Source organism: Carassius auratus, chromosome 2, assembly GCF_003368295.1.
Source record: "Carassius auratus strain Wakin chromosome 2, ASM336829v1, whole genome shotgun sequence".
In the NCBI taxonomy this organism is placed as follows: Eukaryota; Metazoa; Chordata; class Actinopteri; order Cypriniformes; family Cyprinidae; genus Carassius; species Carassius auratus.
Genome location: NC_039244.1, coordinates 27,654,901 through 27,680,566, shown reverse-complemented (window position 1 = coordinate 27,680,566; position 25,666 = coordinate 27,654,901). Strand labels below are relative to the sequence as shown.

Below are 25,666 nucleotides of genomic sequence, written 5' to 3'. Positions count from 1 at the left end.
AGCTCATATTATGTATGTATGCCTACGTTTGCTGGTTTCAAAACTAAATGACATCCTCAAGTGTCAAATTATATGTTGTGGCGTATAAAACAAACTCTTTACATCAGATAGGCTAATTTTACCGGCAATAGGATTAAACCGAGTCATCTGAGGTTGTGTGATTATAGCGACCCCTTCAGTCTCACACGTCAATGACAATAATTAATATAAACTTGTAATCTAAACTTAATTTTCTACAAACTGATGTGTAGACGCTTGAAGTCAGACAAGTGAACAAAATCAGTTTTCTGGTTGGAATAGGTTTATTTGATCCGTCTGTAAACAAGGTGGTTAAATCATGGCATTTTTTTTCTTTCCTTGCACTTTAATTGAGTTGAATATCAGCTGGTCTAATGTAAGAAGGGAGAGAATTAGACAATTTTATCTTTTCTTTAATCTGTACATTTTTTCCACATGCCCTGGAGGTTGAACTGATGCCAAATAGCCCAAAGGTGCCACTGAAGAATCGACTCCTCTCAAGGGCAGCAGTTAAAATCCATCTCACAGTAGCAACAGATCAGATCTACATTATGGCACAGGATACACAGCTTTATTTAACAAGTTTCCACAATACAACTGACTTCAACTAGTGATCTTTTTCCAACTAATACCACCATATCCCAGAAAAAAAAAGTTAGTGTACACAGTTTACTTCAGCATCTTTTTTTTTTTTTTTTTTTGTCTATTTAATGAAGCATTTGTACCGTGCTATGACAGTTTGATACATCGCAATTAAGTAGTTTACAAGGCAATGACTTCCAAATGGTTTCATTCTTGAAAATAACGGATTAAAAGTCAAAAATGTTTAAGGTGACACGTTAACAATAAGACTGCCATTTCATCTATTCAAGACATTCATGAGAGGAATTTTCAGGTAGATATACATTTGATTTTTAATTTCAAACTGTTAAGCCAGTAATAGTGTTTAATACAAATGAGCTTGGTGTTACATTGTGTATCTGAAGTGTGGAAAATTTAGTGTTATAAAGTCGGCAACAGATGAAGCTAGCAGTCATCCTTCACAATAGTTTGGAGCAATTCTGTTAATCCCATTGGATGCAACAAAAAAATTGGTCCTATTAGAGAACCCAAAGTGAAATGGACAGAACCAGAGGTACATTGGGATGGCAGCACTTTGTCTTAAAAAAAAAAAAAAAGGACAAGAAGAAATACATTTTACAGGAGCTGGCAAACAAAAATTATAAGTGGCCGAGCTATTGTAGTGATGGAATGTCCATACAGAGTCCGGGATGCAAAGGCTCTTGAGAAACAACTTAACCCAAACCTTGTAAATGCTGATCTGCCACCACACTCAACATATTCCAACATTAGACCAATGACTTACAAGACCACATCCAAATACAACAGCAAAAGCATTTGATTTAAGGTTTTCAAACTAAAGAAGGTCGAGGGCATGTAATAGTAGCTGGGGCAAAAGTGGTGCAGTTCACAAGGGCAGGGGAAGATGTGCTTACTAAATGAATTCAGGATCAAACCAAGAAAAGAATAGAAAAACAATAACAATAAGAAAAAAGAAAAGTGTTACGTGACTGGTTAACTTCATTCTCAAAGCTGAGACAAGGTGGTGTGGTTAGCTACTGGAAAATGTGATATTGATCTAAAAGATATGCATGCACTTGTTCCATCCTGGACATGCTGTATACAAGGAAGACCATGAGAGCTCAGCAAGGGCTCAAAGCACTCGAGAGGCGTCAATCTATCTAAGCTGGTTCATTAGCAGTGCCTAAGAAAAAAAAATGGACAATGTAGTGCCTTAACTTGTGAATTTACACAATTTGGGTCGTCCAATTCTTTTTTAAAAACCTTCATTTTTACACCTATGGTATGTACAGTAGTGTTTGTGATTGAACCTTCATAAAACCAACATGCTTGATTTAGTGTGGCACACAAAAGATCAACTAAAGGACATGGAGCATTAAACAAAAGGAGAACTTCATTAAAAAAAATGGACAGATAGATTTGGAGAAAGACAATGATGGATGCATCTACTAACTTTTCTGGTAGTGCTGTCAAGTTGACAAAAAGGGGGCGAGGATGAGGGTGAGTGGGTGGGAAGTGTGGAGCGGTGTATTAAAGTGAGCTGCTGTGTGGATGGATGGGAAGGGGCTGCTTTAGTATCCTACTTTCCTCAGGTACTCAGCCATGCTAAATGCTTTCTTGTTGAGCGATCCTCCGTGGGTACCTTCCTTTCCCATGACTATAACCAACACTGGAGTACATAAGGAAAGAAAAAAGATGACAAATGAACAAAACTGAAAAAAAAAAAAAAAAAAAAAAAAAAAGTCTTTCCCCCCGATGACACGGGGACATTATAGGATATTATCACCATTCTTTCCTTGATTGCTATTAAATTTTTCCAAGACATTAACTGCTTGAAGGAGAAAGCTTAACAGCAAACTTCTTTCTTCTTTCTGTCCCTCAAGTGAAACTAAACAAGCTTAATTACATTAGAACCCTGAATCCCTCAAGTATTTTGCCATTGAGTATGCCTTCTTATTCAATCCGCCTCCATGGACCCCTTCTTTGCCCATTACAAGAACCAAGACTGAAAGAGAAGAAATAGAGAAGGGGAAAGTTGAGAAGTGCCGTGGTTAGGGGGAAAAAAGGGAACAATCATGAAACAGAGGAGTAAGAGAATCACAATTGCAATCAGAAGTGTTTGCATGCACATGCGCTTCACCATTAAAAGCAACCAAGTAGAGGAAAGTTAATCAGAGATTTTGACAAGTAAAGTCTGAAGTTGGCCGCTTGAGCTTTGTAGAGATATTTTAGTGTACAGGAAAGAGGAAATAGGAAGAGGAATTTGACGCTGCCACATTCCTAAGGACCTTCGACTGCCCCACACACACACACACCCTAAATCTCTTAGAATTATTTAGCTTTCGTAGGAACACACTGATGCGGTGTTGTGTACTGAACGCGTGTTAAACACGCTGGGTGTAATACAAGCAACCCATCTTTGTTTATTCAGTCAGATCTCTAAAACCAAAAGGGATTGTATATCAAATAATCAGTGTCCACTTGACTAGCGCCCTGATGATTTATCAAACTTAGATAATAGGGTGTGGAGGGGTGTTTACCGCACAACCAGAAGATTGATAGCTCAGGGTCGGATTCATTAAACAGTGATAGGGAGAAGGAAAATCTCACACGCGGTTTAAGAAACCTGTTAGATCAAGAAAAGCTTGTACATGCACAGCGCTGAAATCCAGCGCTTGGGTGTTTTTCAGAAAGGATGAGTGGGGGACAGAAGATTACACTGGCTTAAAACTATACCTTCCTTATATTCAAAAAGAGGACCACAAAGGCAGACTGTATGAGTGGGCACGTCTCAGCACTAAGGCTCATTTTCTTAAATTAGTTATGAAAAATCGTAAGGAATTAGACATTTCCCAGGCTAATCTATACTAATACCTGTTCTGAGCAGACATAGATAACTGATCAAATGCTTATTTGTGTGCTAAAATAAACACATCACTCGTATAGTTTACCTTTGCCAGCTCTGCCTATGGAAACATTGTATGTCGGCTCTCCATTGTGACTCTTTGTCCTGATGTCCATCGTCCAGTCCCCTTCCAACGGAAGGCTGTCTCTGATCACAGAGCACTTCTTTTTCCCTAGAGTCAGCCCACTGGTGAAGAAGCCCTCTCGGTCTTTGCCAACAATGATATCGATTTCATCAGGCTGAAAAATTAAGCATTGAAAAAAAAGACACTTGTTTGAATAGTCAGATCATTAAAGGGTTAGTTCACCCAAAAATGAAAATCATGTAATTAATGACTCATGTCATTATCTCATGTCGTTCCAAACCCGTAAGATTGTCTTCTCTTCCGGGTCTGTTGTGATCGTGTTCACAACACTGCAGTGGCGCTGCTGATGTGTTATCTTTGTTATTGGGCGCACCAGAAAACACGTCAGCAGCATCGTACATCAACGGTCACACTCACAACAGACCCGGAAGAGAAGACAATGCTGAATAAAGTTGTACTTTTTGGACCAAAATGCATTTTCGATGATTCAACAAATTCTAACTGACCCTCTGATGTCACATGGACTACTTTGATTATGTTTTTCTTACCTTTCTGGACATGGACAGTATACCGTACACACAGCTTCAATGGAGGGACTGAGAGCTCTCAGACTAAATCTAAAATATCTTAAAATGTGTTCAGAAGATAAACAGAGGTCTTACGGGTTTGGAACGACAAATGATAATTTTCATTTTAGGGTGAACTAACCCTTTAAGTAAGGTTTAGTATCATGCAGGTCACACAAGCTGTAGATACTTTTGTAGAAAACCTGAATTGATTATTTGCATGCATCAGCATGCCATGAGTGCAAGCAATCTAACCCATTCAAAATAGCAATTTAGGTTGAGCTACCTTTTTTTGGGGGGGGGGTATTTTTTTTACAGCTCAATGATAACAGCACAGTTCAGGCTGGAGGTGCTCTAACACTAACAGTGAGCGCCATCTTTGTGTTCCTGTCGGGAAAACTTGAAGCACAGGACTGAACTTCCTCCTCTCACGTCCTAAGCGTGCAGTTCATCTAAAAACTGATCAGACCGAGAAAGATCTCTGGAAGTATCAACGATCTAGCGAGGAGATCTGTGCATCTGAAGGACTTATGACATAAACACAATGCACCCCGCGCTAGATATGGTGGGAATCGATATTGCTGAATAATGCAAGAGAAAATGTGTGATTTAATCAAAGTCAGACCGGTTTGCATCCAATGAAAGTCGTCGAAATCTAAAGTGAACTTGCTGCGTGGACTCGGCTATACAGCGGTTGCACGTTAACTAGGGTCATTAGATAATCATAATGTGTTTTATTGTGATATGAGTAATGAAGTGTAGAGGCCGTGGCCACAGCCCTGTGCTTTCATCCGGGCCTCGATCCATTCAGGAGAAACACTTCAGTTCACTCCGACCTCTCGCTTTTTTTGTAGGAGTTACAGTGAGGTTTGGTTGTACCGTTGCAGCTTTTTTAATTATAAACACAATAACTAGTGTTGATTTTATTGAGATAAACGCTTAATCGGTTTGCTCGCGCTGGGCACGAGACCGGCTCCCCGTGCACGCGTGCTAAAGATGACTAGCTTGCTAACACCCGAATCCCTCCGCTCGCCCTACAACACAAATCACACCCCGAATTCAATGAAAACGAAGCGTTAACCACACAACGGGTGCTAATCTAGCATAATCTTACCGTTATACCGCTAAAAGTACCACCCTCTGACGATGCCCAAACGTATTTGGCGTCCGTGTAGCCAACAATGGCGGCATCCTGGCAGCTGCCATCCGCCATCAGATTATCCACGTAGCTTTGCCAAGACATTTTTTCTGTGATTTGAAAGGATGTATAGGACGAACTGCACCCACTGGAGTGGATATAACGCTACAAGTGCTAAAAGTTTCGCGGATGGAGGGTTTTGGCGTCTCCTGTGCTGTCTGGCTCGTGTGAAATCTCAGCTCGGGCAGGAAAGAAAGCCGACCGACTCAGACAGCGCTGGGTGTAGTCCCGCGCTATATCCCTCCGCGCAGACGACTCACCGCCGCCACTGCGACGCTGGATGAAAATAGACCCTCTGATATGAAAACGTCAGCTCAGTCTCATTATCAAGATGTAATTGCTTTCAAACATCGCGTAGTTTTTAAAAGAGCGCCCTACCCACATACACTGGAGAAAAATGATAAAAATGGTCTCAATTTCCCCCCAAAAAACTGAATTTCAACACAGTGATGGAATATTGCATATATAATATTGTATATATTAACAATGTTATTATAAACGCATATAATCCAAACTAAGAGTAATAAAAGTTTTTGGCTGAATTGCATGTTTTGATTTGCAGATCTGAGACCTATTACTGTGTCGTTTGACCATGCATGCTCACAGATACGTGACAATAGTGTCATTTTGAAGAAAAACTTTGATATCAAATTCAGACCTTAAAATCTTTTCTCATATAACAAAAATGCAAAAGTGATTGGGTTTTAATGAAAGCTGAGGTTCTGAGCTTTTAAAAGATACCATATATATCTATTTTTATGCTCCACCACTTATAGATTTTTTAACATAATTATGATGATGCAATATTTGACCCACACGTAGGTCCAACTGAGGCCACAGAGCTAAAGTGTTTTTTTTTCATCATTATGACTCATGAATTAGTTAGTTTTTGTATTATTTTTCAATATGATGAGTTCCGTTATTTCAGGAAAGTATCAATAAAAAAAATAATAAAAAAAACCTGTCATCTTTTACTCACCCCTATGGTTTTCCAAAGCTATATTTTAACACAAATTGTGAAAAAAGTGCCCTCTAGAAGCTTGCGTTCTGCAAGTGAACGTTGCTTGATTGTGCCATCCCAAAGAAGCACAAAGTGACTTTTACGGACTTTTAAATTAATTGTTCCCTTCTGGTGGAATGACCTCCCCAACTCAATCCGAGCAGTCGAGTCCTTAGCCATCTTCAAGAATCGGCTTAAAACACATCTCTTCCATCTTTATTTGACCCTCTTACTTTAACACTCACTATTCTAATTCTATTCTTTAAAAAATCTACCTACCTTTCCTTTATTATGCAATTGTGTATGTGTGTGTGTGTGTATGTGTAAAGATCTCTAACTAGCTTGCTCTATTCTTTTATTTTTTATTCTATCTGTTTTCTTTTTATTTATTATATTAGTTAAAATCCCATGCTACGTGTACTGTGTCAACCTAACTGAGACTTGTTATAGCACTTATTTCATTGCTCTTTTTGTAGTTTTTGATTGCTTCCACTGTCTTCATCTGTAAGTCGCTTTGGATAAAAGCGTCTGCTAAATTAATAAATGTAAATGTAAATTCAAATATTTTGAACTATGATGATTACCAAACAGTTCTGGTTACATTACTTCCCAGGGTTAGTTAGTTAGGCTAACTAGCTACTAAAACATTTGTACTAGACATTTAAATAATAATAATAATAATGGAAACCCACACAATGTTATGGAATGGAACATGTAAAAACAAAATCAAATTCAAAACATTGATAAAAACTCTAATGGTATTGATATCCATTGTATGGACCCTCATTATACATTCCTCAAAAAAATAATTGTTTACATTCCAAAAAAGAAATAAAGTCATATAAGTTTGAGATGATGTGTCATTTTTGGGTGAACTTTAAAAAAGGGATTCTTATTTAGTACCCCAAATATGGGTCAAAATGTATTCTCATTTGCCTATACACATTGCCTTTAGGCAAATTGTAAATATTAAATGTTAAATATCATTTCATCAGGAAGCCCAGTGATGAAGGGTCATCTGAGAGGCATCTCAAGGCAATAAACTGTACAGGACATTACGTTTTTTTATATTAATATATTTTTTAAATAAATGTACTTTTTTTTTTTTAATCATGTCATGTTAAAATAATTGTAATACCAGGCCTGCAGTCTTCCCCCAACTCCAGCCCATTTCATTATAAGCTTTTTAATCCAAAAAGTTAAAAAAAGGAAACATTTTAAATTTAGAACAGCTAACTTCTGAAGAATAAATAAAAAACAGGCTAAATTAAAAAACAACAACAACACCCTCCCCATCAGGTCAGCTATTCCATTTTTGGTTTATATAATTTTTGTGAACGTTAAGTTAATGTCATATATCAAATTATACAATAGAATCTGCTCTTTCAGACGTATGTTGTCATTAAACATCTAATAAATTATCTGAAACCTAAAACTTAAATGCCGTTGATTTTTCTAGCTCATATTTTTCTCTTTTCACACAGAGACAGGTTGGTGATTCACTACTGACATCCATTGTCATAATGTCAGGACAGATCAAGTGTCAGACAATGACACAACAAAGCCATAGATATTAATATTTACAGGTCAATCATTTTGGAGGCACACCCATTGTCTACAGTTTTGTTATCTCTCTTTTTCGAGACAGCCGAGGAACATTATTGTAATCACCTGACCGTGTCACTCCTCTAAATCCAACAGAGGATTTAAGATAAAAAGTAGTAAAATGTGTCACATTATTTGGATTAGCTGCTTTAAGGAACAAAATTAAAGTGGTGGTTTAAGAATAAGGACATAATGCATATAAAAAGGACAGATTTTCCTACATTCTTTGTGAAAAATACATTTTCTAAAATGTGAAAGAAGTGGAGCTTTACGAACTGTAATAAATCTTTGAAAATCCACAAGATGGGAGGTTCCTCCTGAACTAAGCCACTTCCTGATTTTCCTCAAAGTAGGTTAATGGTCGTCAATTTACAGAGCGTTAGTTCTGTATTACACTTGACATGCAGAAAGTGCAATTATTACATATTAGGACCCTTGGAACCCAAAATAATATAAAAGAGAGCCAATAGAGAGTTACAGAATTCTCAAGCGATGAAGTGAAATCAGAAAAATCAGTGTGTGGAGAATACAATCACTCCCTCTGCTGGTCATTGTTGATATTCTGCACAATATCACTGAATTATAATAATACATAAAAATATATTTCATGCTATATATTGATTTCACTGTTCTCTCTTAAACTTGATTTATATATATATATAGCATGCTCAATAAAAAATTCACTTGAATATATTCAGGCAAAAACAAAAAAAACATGTAGATTTTAATAGTAAAAGTAGTAAAAGTAATCATAGTAAATAGTTAATAGTTAAAAGTTGTTTTTCATAAATGTTAAGTCGGGTCAGATTGTCAAGTGTTTTATATGTTGTACTTTATGCAATTTATATATATATATATATATATATATATATATATATATATATATATATATACACACATACATACATACATACATACATACATATCAATCAATCACCTTTATTTATATAGCGCTTTAAACAAAATACATTGCGTCAAAGCACTGAACAACATTCATTTGGAAAACGTCTCAATAATGTAAAATGATAGTTAAAGGCAGTTCATCATTGAATTCAGTGATGTCATCTCTGTTCATTTAAATAGTGTCTGTGCATTTATTTGCAATCAAGTCAATGATATCGCTGTAGATGAAGTGAAGTCTAAGGAAAGATTGCGATCAAGTAGCACGCCTAGGTTCCTAACTGATGACGAAGAATTGACAGAGCAACCATCAAGTCTTAGATAGTGTTTTAGGTTATTACAAGCAGAGTTTTTAGGCCCTATAATTAACACCTCTGTTTTTTCTGAATTTAGCAGTAAGAAATTACTCGTCATCCAATTTTTTATATCGACTATGCATTCCATTAGTTTTTCAAATTGGTGTTTTTCACCAGGCTGCGAGGAAATATAGAGCTGCGTATCATCAGCATCACAGTGAAAGCTAACACCATGTTTCCTGATGATATCTCCCAAGGGTAACATATAAAGCGTGAAGAGTAGCGGCCCTAGAACTGAGCCTTGAGGTACTCCATACTGCACTTGTGATCGATATGATATTCATTCACTGCTACGAACTGATGGCGGTCATATAAGTACGATTTAAACCATGCTAATGCACTTCCACTGATGCCAACAAAGTGTTCAAGTCTATGCAAAAGAATGTTGTTGTCAATTGTGTCAAACACAGCACTAAGATCCAATAAAACTAATAGAGAAATACACCCACGATCAGATGATAAGAGCAGATCATTTGTAACTCTAAGGAGAGCAGTTTCAGTACTATGATGCGGTCTAAATCCTGACTGGAAATCCTCACATATACCATTTTTCTCTAAGAAGGAATATAATTGTGAGGATACCACTTTTTCTAGCATCTTGGACAGAAAAGGGAGATTCGAGATTGGACTATAATTAACAAGTTCTTTGGGGTCAAGTTGTGTTTTTTTGATGAGAGGCTTAATAACAGCCAGTTTGAAGGTTTTGGGCACATATCCTAATGACAATGAGGAATTAATAATACCGTAGTCAGAAGAGGATTTATGACTTCTGGAAGCACCTCTTTTAGGAGCTTAGATGGTATAGGGTCTAACATACATGTTGTTGGTTTAGATGATTTAGTAAGTTTATACAATTCTTCCTCTCCTATAGTAGAGAATGAGTGGAACTGTTCCTCAGGGGGTCTATAGTGCACTGTCTGATGTGATACTGTAGCTGACGGCTAAATGGTTGCAATTTTATCTCTAATGGTATCGATCTTAGAAGTAAAGTATTTCATAAAGTCATTACTGTTGTGGTGTTGGGAAAAGTCAACACTTGTTGAGGCTTTATTTTTCGTTAATTTAGCCACTGTATTGAATAAATACCTGGGGTTATGTTTTGTTTTCTTCTAAAAGAGAAGAAAAGTAATCAGATCTAGCAGTTTTTAATACATACATATATACATATACATACATATATACATACATATGCATATATATATATATACATACATATGCATATATATATATATATATATATATATATATATATATATACATACATATGCATATATATATATATATATATATATATATATATAAAAACACACACACACGTTCTGTTGGCCAAAACAGAGCTTAGATAGATAGATAGATAGATAGATAGATAGATAGATAGATAGATAGATAGATAGATAGATAGATAGATAGATAGATAGATAGATAGATAGATAGATAGATAGATAGATAGATAGATAGATTTTTAGAAGGTAACGAAGTAGCCTAGTTGTACTGATAAATAATGTATCCTTTGGCAGGTTTCCACTATGATTTAACGTATATAGTTATATTTATTATTTTTTATGTGGACAATAATAGTGGAAACCTTTATTTATTTATTTGTATTAAAGACTGAAACAAATTTTCAGTGACTAGAAGTCACATTAAAAGTGAATAAAAAATGTTTTGACCTTATCCGGAAAGTAGGTTGACTATATAAAAGAGTCGATGAACTTACACCACCGCACTAGCTTGAACGTAATAAGCCATATTCACCATCTTTTTACGCGACCTGCCTGTTGCGCTCGTTTCCCAGCATGCATCGCGAATTGATATAGCCATCTTGTCAGGAGGTAAAATTTTTAGATTTTCTGTCACCGAAGTCTGCGAGTTAGTTGGCGACTATAAACTTTAATGTCGAACAGTTTTCGTGGTTGTTTTGTTAGTACGCCAGGATCTAGTCGCCGGGTGTCGTGACGTGTTAGGCGGTGTCTCACAGCGCTCGTTCACGATGTGTTTGATACTCATCTGTAGGTAGAGAAGTGGAGGCAGTAGGGGGAGTGAACACAGCCGAATCTACAACAGCGGCCTCACCGAGCTCTGGGCACCCGCATATGAGGATAAACTAATAACCGACACGTCAGCTCGCGCACACCGTTCGCGGAGGTTGTGTTCGTCCGCCACGCGCGCGTCTAAAATGCAACAGGAGAGAAGAGGAAGACGGATGACACACGACCGTCACGGAAAACTGTGAAATTTGGGGTCCGGTGTCTCAACAGTTTGCTGTTCTGTGAAGTCAGCAGCGTCTTTAAGGGGTTTTGGTGTCATAAAGAGCTGGTAAGCATGTCTAAGATGCCGGCTAAGAAGAAGAGCTGCTTTCAGATCACGAGTGTGACTCAGGCTCAGGTCGCGGCGAACAGCGCGACCGACGACACCGAGAGCCTGGATGACCCGGATGAGTCCCGCACAGAGGACGTGTCCTCCGAGATCTTTGACATGTCCAGGACTGAGATATGTGACAGGAGCTCCTCAGAGGAGACTTTGAATAATGTGGGTGAATCAGAGGGGCAGTTGCCCGCTTCTGCTCCCCTGAACGGCAGGTTTAGCCCTCGCCCCCCGGGTCACCTGGGCGTCCTGGGCTCTAGTTCTCAAGCAGCAGGTACGAGTCAGTCTGCACAAGTCAACAGTTCATCAACTGCCTCGACTGTAACCAGCTGCACTTCTCGCTTTAGGGTCATAAAGCTTGACCATGGCTCCGGGGAGCCCTTCAGGAGGGGCCGGTGGACCTGTATGGAGTTTTACGATAAAGACCCCGAGGGCTCTGTGATGAGCAGGACTGGGGATAGTATAAGACACACCAATGTGACAGAGCCCGGTGTGGACAGAGACAGTGGGCTCGGGGCCACCGTCGGGTCTATAATGGCTCCTGATGTAAATTCCGACGGGTCGTCTTTCACCAGCCCGCTTCATAATACAGAACAGCACACGCACAGCTTCACGTCAGGGTCTGGGTCACCCGAGTCCTTAAGTAATAAGCCAGTTCCTCCGTCTGCTCATGTCGCTGTCCCTCAAAGTCTCCACGATGGAGGACACCCGGGCACCCACCTTCAGAAATCTCCCAGCATCCCTCCGTCTCCTCAAGTGCAGCCGCTGCTTTATCAACCCCAGCCTATTACACACCAACTGCAAAGTCAAGCAGCTCTGATATCAACCAGTCAGCCTGATTACAGCCAGCGTAACATGCCGATTACTGTCCCCCAGTCCCTCCCCGGGGTGAGCCTTTCCGCCGGACATGCTGTCAATCAGGGCTCAGGTCCACTTCCGACCACGGCCACAGGAGGAGTGCAAGTCCTGGGTACAGTAGAAGTGCCTGGAGTCCCTGGAGGTGTCCCAAATCTGGGTGCGGTGGGGCTGTTGAGCAGCATCGTCCCTCTGGCATCCATTCAGCAGCAAACCCTGGCACAATACCAGGCCTCAGGAGTAATGCATGGTTTATCGACTGCTCCGCAAAGCACCCAGAGCTTGCCCGTAGCACCGGTGACGCTCGCCTCAAGTGTGCTCACCGCTGTGCCAGGACCTGCTTCAGTACCCAATTCCTCCACACACACCCAGACGTCCCAGGCTCCCCGCAATGGGACGGCAGCGGGCATGAGCACCAGTGTCTTCAGCCTGACGGATGAGAGTCGGAGGATGTCTGATGCGTCTGCGCAGGTTCACAGTCAAGACATGATGAAGCCCTTAATCACAGAAGGCTTGCCGTTGCCCAACCCGGTGGTCAACAGTCTTTTCGGGATACCCATTCCCATTGATGGGGAAGACGACAGGTGAGGTGCCACTGATGATTTGATTGCCTGAACTTTCACTGTCGTGCAGGGTTCCCATAGTCATGGAAGACCTGGAAATGTCAAGGAATTTTAAAATGTGTTTCCAGGCGTACATAACGGAGTGAAATTATCACATAGTGGATTTTTTGACGCACACTCAAAACTTTATTAACTAGAATCTGGTCCGTGTGGGTGTGATCCCTTTAAGTGAATTAATTCACCTGTAAACTTTTCTTCTTTGTCTTGATTTAGTTTAGCTCCAGACAGTTTATTTTAAAGCATACACACAGGCTCCGGTAAGATTTCAAAGATTGTTTTTAATAATTGGAATATTTAAAGGAAGAAGTGTCAACAAATGTAGATGAACAGAAATGTAGCATGGTTTTGAAATCATGCTGTAAGATTGAGTGGCTTCATAGGCATTTACTGCTTCATCTTGGTAATTTTCCACACAGTGTTGTGTGCATTAATGTGGTTGTTCTGTGAGGAATGCAGTGACATGTGATGGATGTTTGGCTGTTCTCATTAGGGTCATGACATTTCTTGCTATTTCATTACCAGGCAAAAGTCTGGACACACCCACACTTTTTTACTCTTTACTTTTGACAGTTTTTTTTTTACCTTTTAGCATGAGTAAAGCCATTGAAACAAAGGAATTATGAGAATCATTTAATGAATAGAAATGTTAAAGACCTCATATAATGTGGTTTCCAGCTTTGTTCATTTTCTTAACCAACTTCACGCTATTCAAATCATACGAAATACACAAATGTGAATCCAAAACCAAATTTAATGTAGTGTGTCCAGACCTTTTGACCGGAGAGGTACCAGGTCTTGTGATGCACTTGTCTAGTTTTCCTTAAAAATTGATTAGTTATGTAGGATTTTTATTTATTGTTAATAAAGTCAGTCATTCAGTTAAAAAATAAATAAATAATATATATATAAATATATATTACTACTGTTCAAAATGTTTGGGGTCTGGAAGTTTTTTTGTAAATGTTCTTGAAAAAGTATCTTCTGCTCACCAAGGCTGCATTTTATTTGATTAAAAATACAGTAATATTGTGAAATATTATTACAATTTTAAATAACTGTTTTCTACTTAAATACAATTTAAAATGTAATTTATTCCTGTGATGTAAAGCTGTATTTCCAGCATCATTTCTCCAGTCTTTAGTGTCACATGATCTTCAGAAATCATTCTAATATGATGATTTGCTGCTCAAGAAACATTTCTGATTATTATTCAGTTTTTTGAAGAAAATGTTACTTTTTTTCATGATTATTGGTTAACTGATTTGAAGCATTGTAACATTGTAAATGTCCGTCACTTTTAATCAATTTAATGCATCCTTGCTGAAAAATAATTTCTTCAAAAAATATAAAAAGTAAATAAATATTACTGACCCCAAATTTTTGAAAAGTATTTTATAAGACATGAGTTGTTTTTAATGTGGAGTGCGATAGTTTTTATTTATTTAAGATCTGGTTTTGTGTACAGAATCGATCAGAAACCTTAATGCAAGCATTCAAACAGAAATGTTTCTTGTTTGTTTCCGCATGTCACAAGAATGCCAAAAAAGACTAAATATAAAATGCTCTCGCAATTGAAAAGCGACGTGAAGTGCATATCTGGTGACACAGTTTCAGTTGAGAAGTGTTGCTGCTTGGCTTCCTCTTAGATGCTCGATTTTCAGTTCCAGCGTTGCAAGTTGTACACAATATATCAACTTGTTGCCATGTTCGAGAGGAAATGGTGAACTGTCGAGTGCTTCAGATCACTCTGTGGCTTTAACTTGGTTCTAGTCAAAGTACAGACCGAGCAGGCCGTGGTCGTAAACTGGAGGCCTGGATCTCGATTCCTCATACGTGCCCTTCAGTCGCCCGGCCGGGGGCGAGACTCTTGTCACTGGTGACACCTTTTGTAGCTGATATAGAAGAGGGGCATGTGATAGTGAAGGCCTGTCACGTAGCAAACAGTAGACCTTCTATCTTTTACTTCTAGAGATAAGGTTGCTCCACCTACGTGGTTAAAAATCCATTAATTTTTTTCTTTATTGCTCTTTCAAAAGACTGAGACAGGCATCACTACCCATTTATGACTCATTATGTATCGTCTTTATGTATAGGGGCATGAGCGTCTCTGGTCGTCTGACAGGCAGGTGTTCAGATAACATGAGTTGAGTGATTTCCTCAAGACAGCATTCCTGTGCAGGAATTACTGAAATATGCCATGCATCTGTCTTTGATCCCCCACAAGTTCCATGAAAGTATTTCAAAATTGTCGCTGCTTTATCTTGTTGCACAGTGCAGCTTGATTTATTTGCATATATGGTTTGGCACACATCATACATTTTTAATCACTGCAAGTGTGCATAAATATCTATAGCAGAGTTTTATTATTTTCTTATTTTTTTTTACATAAATATTGTAATTTAAAATATTGAAATACTGTTCAAGAGATTTAACTGTCATTCAGGTTTTTTATTTTTATTTTTTAATTCAAATCGATTGCACTGTTCAAACGTTTCAGGTCAATAATTAAAAGAAACAATTATATTCAGCAAGCAAACATTAAATTTATAAAGGATGATTTGTATGATGATTAAATGATTTATATAATGATGCTGAAAATTTAGCTTTGATCACAGAAATAAATTAAATTTTTTCAATTCCCATTATTATAAGATGAATTGCCGCTATACATTACCATGATGCAATAATATAACTGCACTACAAATAAAAGGAATGGAAGAAAGAAACGTACTTAAAATGTCAGTGCAAACATCTTAATGGTTTTAACATTAAAAAAAAAATATATTATTATTTAGAAAAATGAAATATGACCAACATGTTGTGTAGCTCAACTAATAAAACACTGATTGCATCACACTGTCATTCACAACAAAGCCAGGTCCAAGTCCTGCAAGTAACAGTTAATGATCACTCTGTCCCATATGATGTTTTTTTGACAGTTTTAGGATTATGAGTCTCCGATCTAAAAAGGATTTTGGATGAATTAGCTCATTGTGCAACATGAGGTCAGATCTCGCCCCATCTGCTGGTAGGAATGTGTAACCACTTCCGTTTTTGTCATTTTTAAGATATGATGTCATCTCATGCTGGCATATAACATCCCCTGACAGATCACCAGTTATTCAAGACAGGCCTGTAGAGTATGAAGAAAGTTAAAGCCTTAAACTGACATTACCTTCAGGACTTTCAGGATTATCTTAGATTTATATGCGAGTGTTATGCATTGATTAATGTGTCAGTCTCTCAACACCAGCACAGCTCAGAATGAACCTTCTCACCCAGTCTGTCTTTCGTTCTCTCTCTCTCTAATGCCTCTCATACCTAAAAGCTCTTTGTATTAGGCAAGCATTCACTCTTTCTTAAAAAAAAAAAAAGCTTCTCAACACCTCCGTCCCAGGTAATAGCGCTGATACTAAAGCAGTACACAAACTTTTCAGGTACTTCCTGTGGGGGAACTTCTGCAGGCTTTTGTTCGTGTAGAGTTCTGTGTTGTCATGATCTATTTACGATCTCAGTTTTGTCTTAAGAATAAAAGCTGTTTCTTTCGTCTTGTGTAAGGGGCGGCCACACTACATTAAGCAGGGAATTTATTTCTCACTCATAAGTGACTGATTTGCAAACAAATAGCAGACACTTCAGAGCATTTGACCATTTAATTTGAGTAAAACTATTGTCACATCACATACACACAGGTCTTCATGGCAACCCGTCAAAATAAGAGTCCGGTTTAACTTTTAACTATTAAAATTATTAAAACTTTTTTTTTAAGAATAATCACACAATAAGCTATTTCTTTCATGTTTTAATTTCAATAGTAATCCCCTTTGTGCCGAAAAATAAAGAGTGAGTTTAACTTTTACCTGAAAAAAAAAGATGAATTAAATTAATGATTTATGCCTTCATTTGATATCAAGAAAAATGTTAATACACAACACAGAACTTCATAGGGCTATTGTCAAATACATTTAAATGAATTAAGTTGTTTTAATGCAATAAAAACGAAACAGAACGTGGGGAAAATACTTTTTATCTGACATTTATAAAATATATTTTTGTTAAACTTTGTTAAAATGTGAAAGTTTCATGACTGTAATTAATTAGGCATGCTTTTTAAGAAAAAAAAAATTAATCATTAAAAAGGAGCCACCCTCCCCCACTTTTGAGTAAAACCAGCCTCATATCACATACACAGAACTGTGAAGGTATTCACGGCAACCCGTCAAAATAAAAGTCTGGTTTGATTTCAAGACATTGTGCCTGTTACTATTTTTTAGGAGAATGTACATAGCCTACTACTAAAATGAAACAAACATTTATTTTTTATGGAATAATCAAAACATTTATTCCATGTTTTCATTTGAATGGTAAATCCCCTTTGTTTGCCAAGTTAATTTTATTTATATTAAATTTGTTTTATGCCTTCATTTGATAACCAGAAAGAATTAAATAACACAGATTTTCTGAGGAAAAATAAGGCTACTTTAAAAAAAAAAATTTTGTTTTATGCATTCAAATAATGAGACATGCTATAACACTGAATTTGGTCACAATTTTTTTTAAGAAAAAATAAACAATTTCACAGGGACCTAAACATTTTAATATTTTCGATAAACTTCTAATAAATTGATGTGAAAATGTAAGTTTCATGATTTTAATTAGACATGCTTTTTGATAAACATAAATAAATAAATGTAACTATTAAATAGGGGTTAAATAAATAATTAAAACGAGAAACGGTTTTAACGGAATTCGGAAAAAAATAAAAACGGATTTTATCGGGTCCTAAAAACTTAATTTGGGGCAAAATAAAATGGATTTCTTAGGGCCCTACTTTAACAGTATGGCTGCACGATATTGCAGATAATAACCAAAAACAAGATGACTTGTTTTTGGTTATTACCATAATGATTTATTCTAGTTCAAACTGTTCTTCTGACAAAGCAATTTGTTTTGATCCACTTCAGAGTTATAAACATGACCTCAGTGATAAAATAATAATATTTTCTGCAAACCCGACTGTTATGGCATTAACCACTGTTATGGTTACCATATTTTGCTGGTATGTTTTTCATTGGCTCATGGTTTTAGAAATCTAGCCAGCCAGCTCGTGGGTAACATTATCCATACATTTGGAATCTGCAGAAAGTGCATATTTGTCTCAACACGTAGCTGTCGAATACTAACGATTCTGATGTTTATTGGATCCAGATATGATCTGCCGTCCCCGTGAGGTTTCATGCATGGTAAGAAGGAAAAGAGCCCTTTGCGAGCGTGTGCTTGTGGGGTCTCGACCCCCATCAGAGAACGGCCAGCGTTCCACGGATTCTAGGAAAAGCTGTTTCTCCAGATATTCATACTCCTGTCCCCTCCCATTCCTATATGGAGAGGAGCGGAGGGTCTGCTCCTGCCTCCCACCCCAATATAGTACACTCTGTCCTTTTCCTGTAAGGAAAGCTCCTGGTACTGTATGTTGATGGTCTCTTCCACTTTAGCACAAGAACTTGACTGATTCTTCAGCTTTTAGCTACTGACCAATCTTTATTAGACATAATTCATATCTTTAAATGTCAGTGAGATGGGTTTTTTTAATCGTATGACTGGACAATATAGATAAAAATGATCTCTATCCCTGTGCTATATATAATCCCTGTGATATATAATTTTGTGTTTGTTTGAAAATAGCTTTAAAAGGGGAATTTTCTTTTTTAAATGCAGTGTTATTAAAGTAAAAGAGAAAATCTAGTAATCTAAACCATCGTTTAAAGGTTTGGGGTCAGTTCTCTCTCTCTCTCTCTCTCTCTATATATATATATATAGTCTATCATTATACATTTTTATTTTAATTAAACGTTGTTGTAATTTGCATATTAGAATGATTTCTGAAGATCATGTGACACAGAAGCCTGGAGTAATCATGAATAAATTACGTTTTACAATATATAAAAAAATATTTAAAATTCTAATATCTGACAATATTACCGTTTTTACTGTAATTTTTTAATTCAGCTTTGGTGATCATAAAAACCTTTTTCAAAACATGAAGACATTTTTTAAAAGCTTTTGAACAGTAGTGTATAGACATTTAATGAGATGCGATCTCTTTCTGACGTGGTCATTAAACATAGTGGTCAAAAAGCGAATTGAAATGATTGCAATAATCATCTTGCCTGATTTGCTTCAGCAGAATCATTGAAAATATACAGTGAATGTCTTCTGTCTTGGCCATCTTATCTCAGCTGTTCTGTTTGTGGTTTTAAACACCACATACTAAGCAGACTTCCTCTTCGGCCTGTACTTTTCATTTCTCATGTAACCTTTTCTATTTCTCTCTTTCTGCTGGATGGAGCGCAGGAATCCCTCCACAGCTTTCTTCCAAGCCTTCCAGTCTGGCAGTAGGCTGAAGGACTCAAAGATGACCTGTGATAGGTACAGTAACGGGACGGCCCTGGTGTGAAGGCAAATGAGGGTTGAAGTGTGCTGCATGGGCCAGGCACGGCTGTGAGGCTTAAACCATGCTCCGCACAAACACAACGTACAGTGCTCATATGCAAATTGCAGTATTTTTAAATGTGGGCTAAATGTGATGAATCATGTTTCAAATATGTTGCTTTTTCACTAATGCAATTAAAAGGGCAGTGTTGAGCTGCAGAGTGCCACAAAGCCAAGCCAGAAGTTTGTTCCTGAAATATTTTAACCGTTCATTTAAGGGTTAGACTTTATTTTACAGTTCATGTACTTACCCAAGAAAGTACTGGATTGTTTAAAGTACGGTTAGGTTTAGGAGAAGGATCAGGGTTATTTCCCAGTTATTGCTATAAGACCGTAGCATGTACAGGACTGTAAAATAAAGTGCTAGCGCATCAGCTTGGTTTCTTGACTAACCTTATGTTCTCTCCTCACTGCATCTTGTTTATAAAGGCAAGAATAAGTAATACAAGCGGTCCTTTGTTTGTATGGAAAAGCCTGTCTTTAAATGCTTTTGCTTGAGGTTCTCAGCAGCCATTGCTCTGGTCTTGGATATGTTGCAAGACTGGATCTAATTTGTCGGTCGAACAAGTTCCCCAACATTATACTGTTTCTTTAGATACAGTGATCCTGTCCAGAATCATCTTTGGTCAGTGCTTTGACTTCATGGCATTAGAGAAGATGAGATGAGATGTCTGCCTATGCTTTTGTGTGGATATTGAAGGGCACAAACACTCTTTGTACACATTTGTACAGCCTGACACTGCAGGACAGCACTCAAATCTCTTAAGTGGTTTTTTTGTCACTTTTTAACTTTTCTTGACCTTTATGAGGCTGTATAATTGTTCAGCAGTTGGTTATATGGATATGCTTGTGAAAGTTAACATTTAGTGCAACTTACAGAGCAGTTTAGTCTCCGAAAATGTGGTTCTGTACTAAAAGCATTTCCTCTTAAATGGACCTTTTATGGTTGATGCTTATCTGCTTTTCCTGTGCAAGTAGATTGTAGGGAAAAGTACAGAAAGTCAGTGTCATCGTTTTCTGTCAGGATCTACACATGTTAATTCTGCTTCAGTGCTACAGATGATTAAATGTGTTCAGAAAAACAACAGCACATATACAAAAATGTGTCATTAAGGAGGAGACAAATCATACTCTCGGGTCTGGATACCTTTAACTCTGATAAATATTGAAATTTGAGGTCGATTACTTCTCTTTTGTTTTTTTTTTGTTTTTTTTTTTTTAAAGAGACTTCTGCGCACCAAAGCTGTATTTATTTGACAGTGAAATACAGTAATATTTACTGTAGTAAAACATCATGATTTAAAAACCATTTTCTAAGGTTGCTTCTCGAACCGTTGGAAAGTTCTGTTCGATTGTCTATAGAGGGAGAAATGTGACCATCATATACAAATATCGGAGACTGTGAAACAGAATTGATCATGTCGGAGCTTATCTATACAATGCAGGCTACTATAATAATTTAGCCACTAGTCTCATAACCATATTTCGGTTCCTGTGCCTACTTGTAACCTAATCTATGGCTGGTTGAAGGCTCCCTAACAATGCAGTTCTTGAAACAAAATTGGGAGAAAGAAGCAATGAGTAGGCTTTAAACTTCTGCGAAATGAATATGATGTAATTGTAAGCAACCAATGTTTTGCATAACTCTTTTTCTCTCTCTCTCTTTCATTTTTTTCTTCCAATTGCAGTGCCTCTGGAGCAAGTGTGGTTGCCATTGATAATAAAATAGAGCAAGCAATGGTAAGTTTTTTTTTTTAATTTATTTTTTAATTTAAAACAAAACTTCAAATTTTTCAAATCTCAAAATATATATAAAATTATTATTTTATACAGGTGCATCTCAAAAATTTAAATATCATGGAAAAGGTCTTTTTATTTTTTGTTCTCTAATTTAAAAAAGGTGACTTATTCTAGATTCATTGCACACAAACTGAAATATTTCAAGAGTTTTAATTCTTATGGTTACGATTTACAGCTTAGGAAAATAAAAAATTCAGTATCTCAAAAAATTTGAATATTTCATTTTGAGCTTGATTAGTTTGATTAATTTTAAGTATAAATACTGGGTACCTCTTGGCCTAGTTCAGAACATGCAACCACAATTATGGGAAAGACTACTGACTTGACACAAGGAGGGTAAGCCACAGAAGGTCATTGCCGAAAAGGCTGTCTGTTCACAGAGTGCTGTATCAAAATATATTCATAGAAAGTTGACTGGAAGGAAAAAGTGTGGTAGGTAAAGGTGCACCAGCAGCAGGGATGACCACAGCCTTTGGAAGATTGTCAGAAAAAGCTGATTCAAGAACTTGGGAGAGCTTCACAAGGAGTGGACTGAAGCCGGAGTCAGCACATCAAGAGTCACCACACTCAGATGTCTTCAGGAAAAGAGCTACAGCTGTCACATTCTTAGTCAAGTCACTCCTGAACCAGAAAAAAAAATGTCAGAAGTATTTCACCTGGTGTAAGAAGAAAAAGAACTGGACTGTTGCTCAGTGGTCCACAGTCCTCTTTTCAGATTAAAGTAAATTTAGCATTTCATTTGGAAATCAAGGTCTGGAGTGGCACAGAATCCAAAGTCCAGTGTGAAGTTTCTGAACTCAGAGATTATTTGGGGTGTCATGTCATCTGCTGATGTTGCTCTATTGTGTTTTATCAAATCCAAAGTCAATGCAACCCATCTACCAGGAAATTTGGAGCACTTTATGCTTCCATCTGCTGACAAGCTTTATGAAGATGCTGATTTCCTTTTCCAGCAGGACTTTAGCACCTGCCCACAGTGCCAAAACCACTTCCAAGTGATTTGATGGTCATGATATTACTGTGCTTTATTTGCCATAATATACAGGCTAACATGCCTGACCTGAACCTCACAGAGAGTCTATGGGGTATTGTGAAGAGGAAGATAAGTAACATTTGAAAAACAGTAAAGAGCAGCTGAAGACCGCTATCAAAGCAACCTGGGCTTCAGTAACTCCTCAGCAGTGCCACAGACTGATCTCCTCCATGCCACACCACATTGAAGCAGTAATTCTTACAGAAGAAACCCCAATTAAGTATTGAGCGCATAATTATACCTGCTTTGGAGATCTTGAACATTTCTGTTTTGTAAATGTTTTTTTGATTGATCTTTAAGAAAATCTTTAAAAAAAAATTGAGATACTGATTTGTACTTTCCTAAGGTGTAGGTCATAACTATCAGAACTAAAACAAAAAAACTAATGAAATATTTCAGTCTGTGTTCAATGAATGCAGAATATAAGAAAGATAGCTTTTTTTAATAATAATAAATAATAAAAAATAACTTTCCCATGATATTCAAATTTTTTGAGATGCACCTGTGTATATATGTCTATGTATAAAAAAAAAAAAAAAAAAAAAAAAATATATATATATATATATATATATAAATATATATATATATATATATATATATATATATATATAAAAATATATACAATTATTAAAATGTATAAAAATAAATAAATAAATATTTATTTATTTATTTATTTTTGTTTTTAACGCAGCCCTGCAAAATACTGCTGATTTGCAAAAAGCAAGCATATTCTGATTTGTTGTTACTTTAAAATAACATTGTCAAGTTTAAAAGTTTGAATGACAAATGTAAATGTGTCATTTACCTTACAACCTGCAAACAAGTTGAAAAATGTGTTCAAATACAATGGATTTCATATCAAAGAACTTTACATAAACACAAGACATTAGCTTTATTTCACAAAATCTATAGTTTTCTATAGTAAAACTCAAATTTGACTCGTGTTTGCATTTTCAGGATTAGGCATAACATTGTCTTCAGAATCAATCATACATGTGAAAATTGGCTGAGAATTGAACAAATAGTTGTAATCTGTCAGAGTGGTCTCAGAGGAACACAGGACCTCTGCTGATACAGAACAAGACAACTTCACCCTACAGATGGCTGCTGAAATGCCACGAAATGGGTATATTGTGAGAGAGTGTGATGAGCTAGAATCAGCATCCCGAAATTAAGAAATATGATGCAGGGCGGTGCAATAGACAAATGTTGAATTGGTGCCATTTTGTACTGTTTTCTGAAATGTTGTCATGTTTGGCAGGATTTAGTGAAAAGCCATCTGATGTACGCCGTGCGGGAGGAGGTGGAGGTGTTGAAGGAGCAAATCAAAGAGCTCTTCGAGAGGAACTCTGTGCTGGAGCGAGAGAACGCAGTGCTCAAATCTCTGGCCAACAACGAGCAGCTCTCTCAGCTCAGCGTCCAGTCCACCTCCAACGCTCCCGTCCCGGGCCAAGCCCAGCCCCAACCTCAGCCTTACCTACAGCTGGACGTCAACGAGACCATGGACTCCCTGCCACGACAGCCACAGCCCAACGTCACCTCGGCCTGAAGCCTGTGCGAACGACGCATGTATGATCACAACAGCAGGAAACTGGGCTGAGCGTGCGTGACGTCCGCCAGCGCCACTGCTCGGACACAACACACTAGCATTCCTGCAGACTGCGGTCTTGCTTTGGGTCCCGTTTGGCCCTTCCCCCCATGACGAGGTGGAGAGTTTGTGAAGAGAGTTATTTTTTTAATAAAGAGAATCCAGCCATGAAAAGAGTGTATTTTTTAGCGTCGCAGTTTTCAGAGTCTATTTTCAAAGCCATCGCACTTCATCCGATTTCGATTCACCAGTCAGTTACTCATTATTATTTATTACAGGGCTGCTATTTTCAGAGAGGAACAATGTCTGCAGAACCTTTCAATCCGACAGCAACCGGTCATCAAATCAAGCAGCGGTCTGACTAAATCAATCATCAATGCAAGAGTAGCAGTGGGTGGAGAGGAAACACTAACAGCGACGTTTCTCTGTGGATTATGAATGTGAACCTGGGGTGAATGTACATTTTGTATAGTGTAAAGATGAAAAGAGCGTAACAAGTTTGTACAGGTGTGTGGGTGAAGATCTAAACTGAATCCTCAATGGTCTGCCCTGATGAAGAAAGCTTCAGTTCTGTCGCTAGTAGTGTGTTGCCATATTCTCCTGCCCGCTGCCCTGAAGTCTCGTATGTTTTTGGGTTCGGGAAAGGGGTTTAAAAGAAAATAAACTGTGAAGTTGTTCAACCTACTTTGTAACCAAAGATGCAAAGCTGTGTAATTCATTCTCTCTCTTTTTGTTTTGTTTGTTTGTTATGCACACTCTCTGTACATTTTTCTTTTTTTTAATTGTTCCTCACAGCAAACTTTTTTTTTGTTGTTGTTGCTTTTAGGCATGTTCTGCATGATCTGTAAAAGTCAAACCACTTTCTTACCTCATTTGTATTGGGCACTCGTATTGTAAGTAGTCTGTGAATGATGTCGGCGGGGGAAGGAGATAAAACAGACTAGTGTGTGACGCACTAGCCACAGAAAATGAAGTGAGCCATGTTTCATTCATTTAAATGGTGTTTGAATTTCATATGCCAATAGTTTTGTTACATTGCAAATTTTAATGTATTTAAATAAATGCAATATTCAAATTACAAAACTGCTTTGGAGTATTTGTATCACACTTGAAACCAGGTGTGAAATCGTCTGCGATGCTCTTGTTTCTGCTTTATGCAACGCGATTTATATTCACACACTTTAAGTCTCACGTGATTTGGTCGCAGGCAGAGACTTCCCCAGGAAACAAGACTGATGTACCTTGATGTGTGGCTGCGGACATATACGGTTCAGAAACACAACTTGATCATTTCAGACCACAACATGTACAATTTCAAGCACAAAAAAAATTCATTCTCATTAATTGAGAAGAGTGAACTTGAATTAAATAATAAAATGGTCATATAAATACAAGTTTATAGCCATCATGCCAGATTTATGGGGTTGTACTTTATATTTTGTATAGAGCTCACTATAAAAGACTAAGATGAACCACTATAAAAAAGTAAATATACAAGCATTTCAAACTAAATTTTTTTTCAGCTCTTACAAAAAAATGCATTGTTATATATTGAATTTAGATTTACTATTATAAAAAACTTTCAAAAACGACATTTAAATGCAAATATTTCATTATTTAATTGTAATGTAGTTGTATTTTCCGCACTGAATAGAGATGAACCCCAAATAGTTTTAAATGTCGCAATGAATTTATGCAT

The 25,666-nt window shown here is 37.3% G+C and overlaps 2 protein-coding genes across 5 annotated transcripts; one reads left to right on the top strand and one right to left on the bottom strand.

Moving 5' to 3' along the window:
• Positions 1-567: 567 nt before the first annotated feature.
• On the bottom strand, positions 568-5,614 carry LOC113038932 (profilin-2-like). 2 transcript variants are annotated; one of them, XM_026196752.1, is made up of 3 exons: positions 5,271-5,614; positions 3,552-3,744; positions 568-2,269 (listed from the first exon to the last, which is right to left on the bottom strand). In XM_026196752.1, the coding sequence occupies exons 1-3, from the start codon at positions 5,397-5,399 to the stop codon at positions 2,172-2,174; spliced, it is 420 nt and encodes a 139-aa protein (XP_026052537.1). In that variant the 5' UTR covers positions 5,400-5,614; the 3' UTR covers positions 568-2,171. The 2 variants fall into 2 exon arrangements, with proteins under 2 accessions (XP_026052537.1, XP_026052541.1); XM_026196756.1 differs by lacking the exon at positions 568-2,269 and adding an exon at positions 2,334-2,605.
• A 5,372-nt stretch (positions 5,615-10,986) lies between these two features.
• On the top strand, positions 10,987-25,045 carry LOC113038878 (TSC22 domain family protein 2-like). 3 transcript variants are annotated; one of them, XR_003274824.1, is made up of 4 exons: positions 10,987-13,018; positions 19,409-19,589; positions 21,235-21,286; positions 23,641-23,708. XR_003274824.1 is itself a non-coding variant. In XM_026196645.1 (4 exons), the coding sequence occupies exons 1-4, from the start codon at positions 11,538-11,540 to the stop codon at positions 23,926-23,928; spliced, it is 1,896 nt and encodes a 631-aa protein (XP_026052430.1). In that variant the 5' UTR covers positions 10,990-11,537; the 3' UTR covers positions 23,929-25,045. The 3 variants fall into 3 exon arrangements, 2 of the variants coding, with proteins under 2 accessions (XP_026052430.1, XP_026052441.1); XM_026196645.1 differs by having other exon boundaries at positions 10,990-13,018; positions 19,409-19,483; positions 23,641-25,045; XM_026196656.1 differs by lacking the exon at positions 19,409-19,589 and having other exon boundaries at positions 10,992-13,018; positions 23,641-25,045.
• The last annotated feature ends 621 nt before the right edge of the window (positions 25,046-25,666 follow it).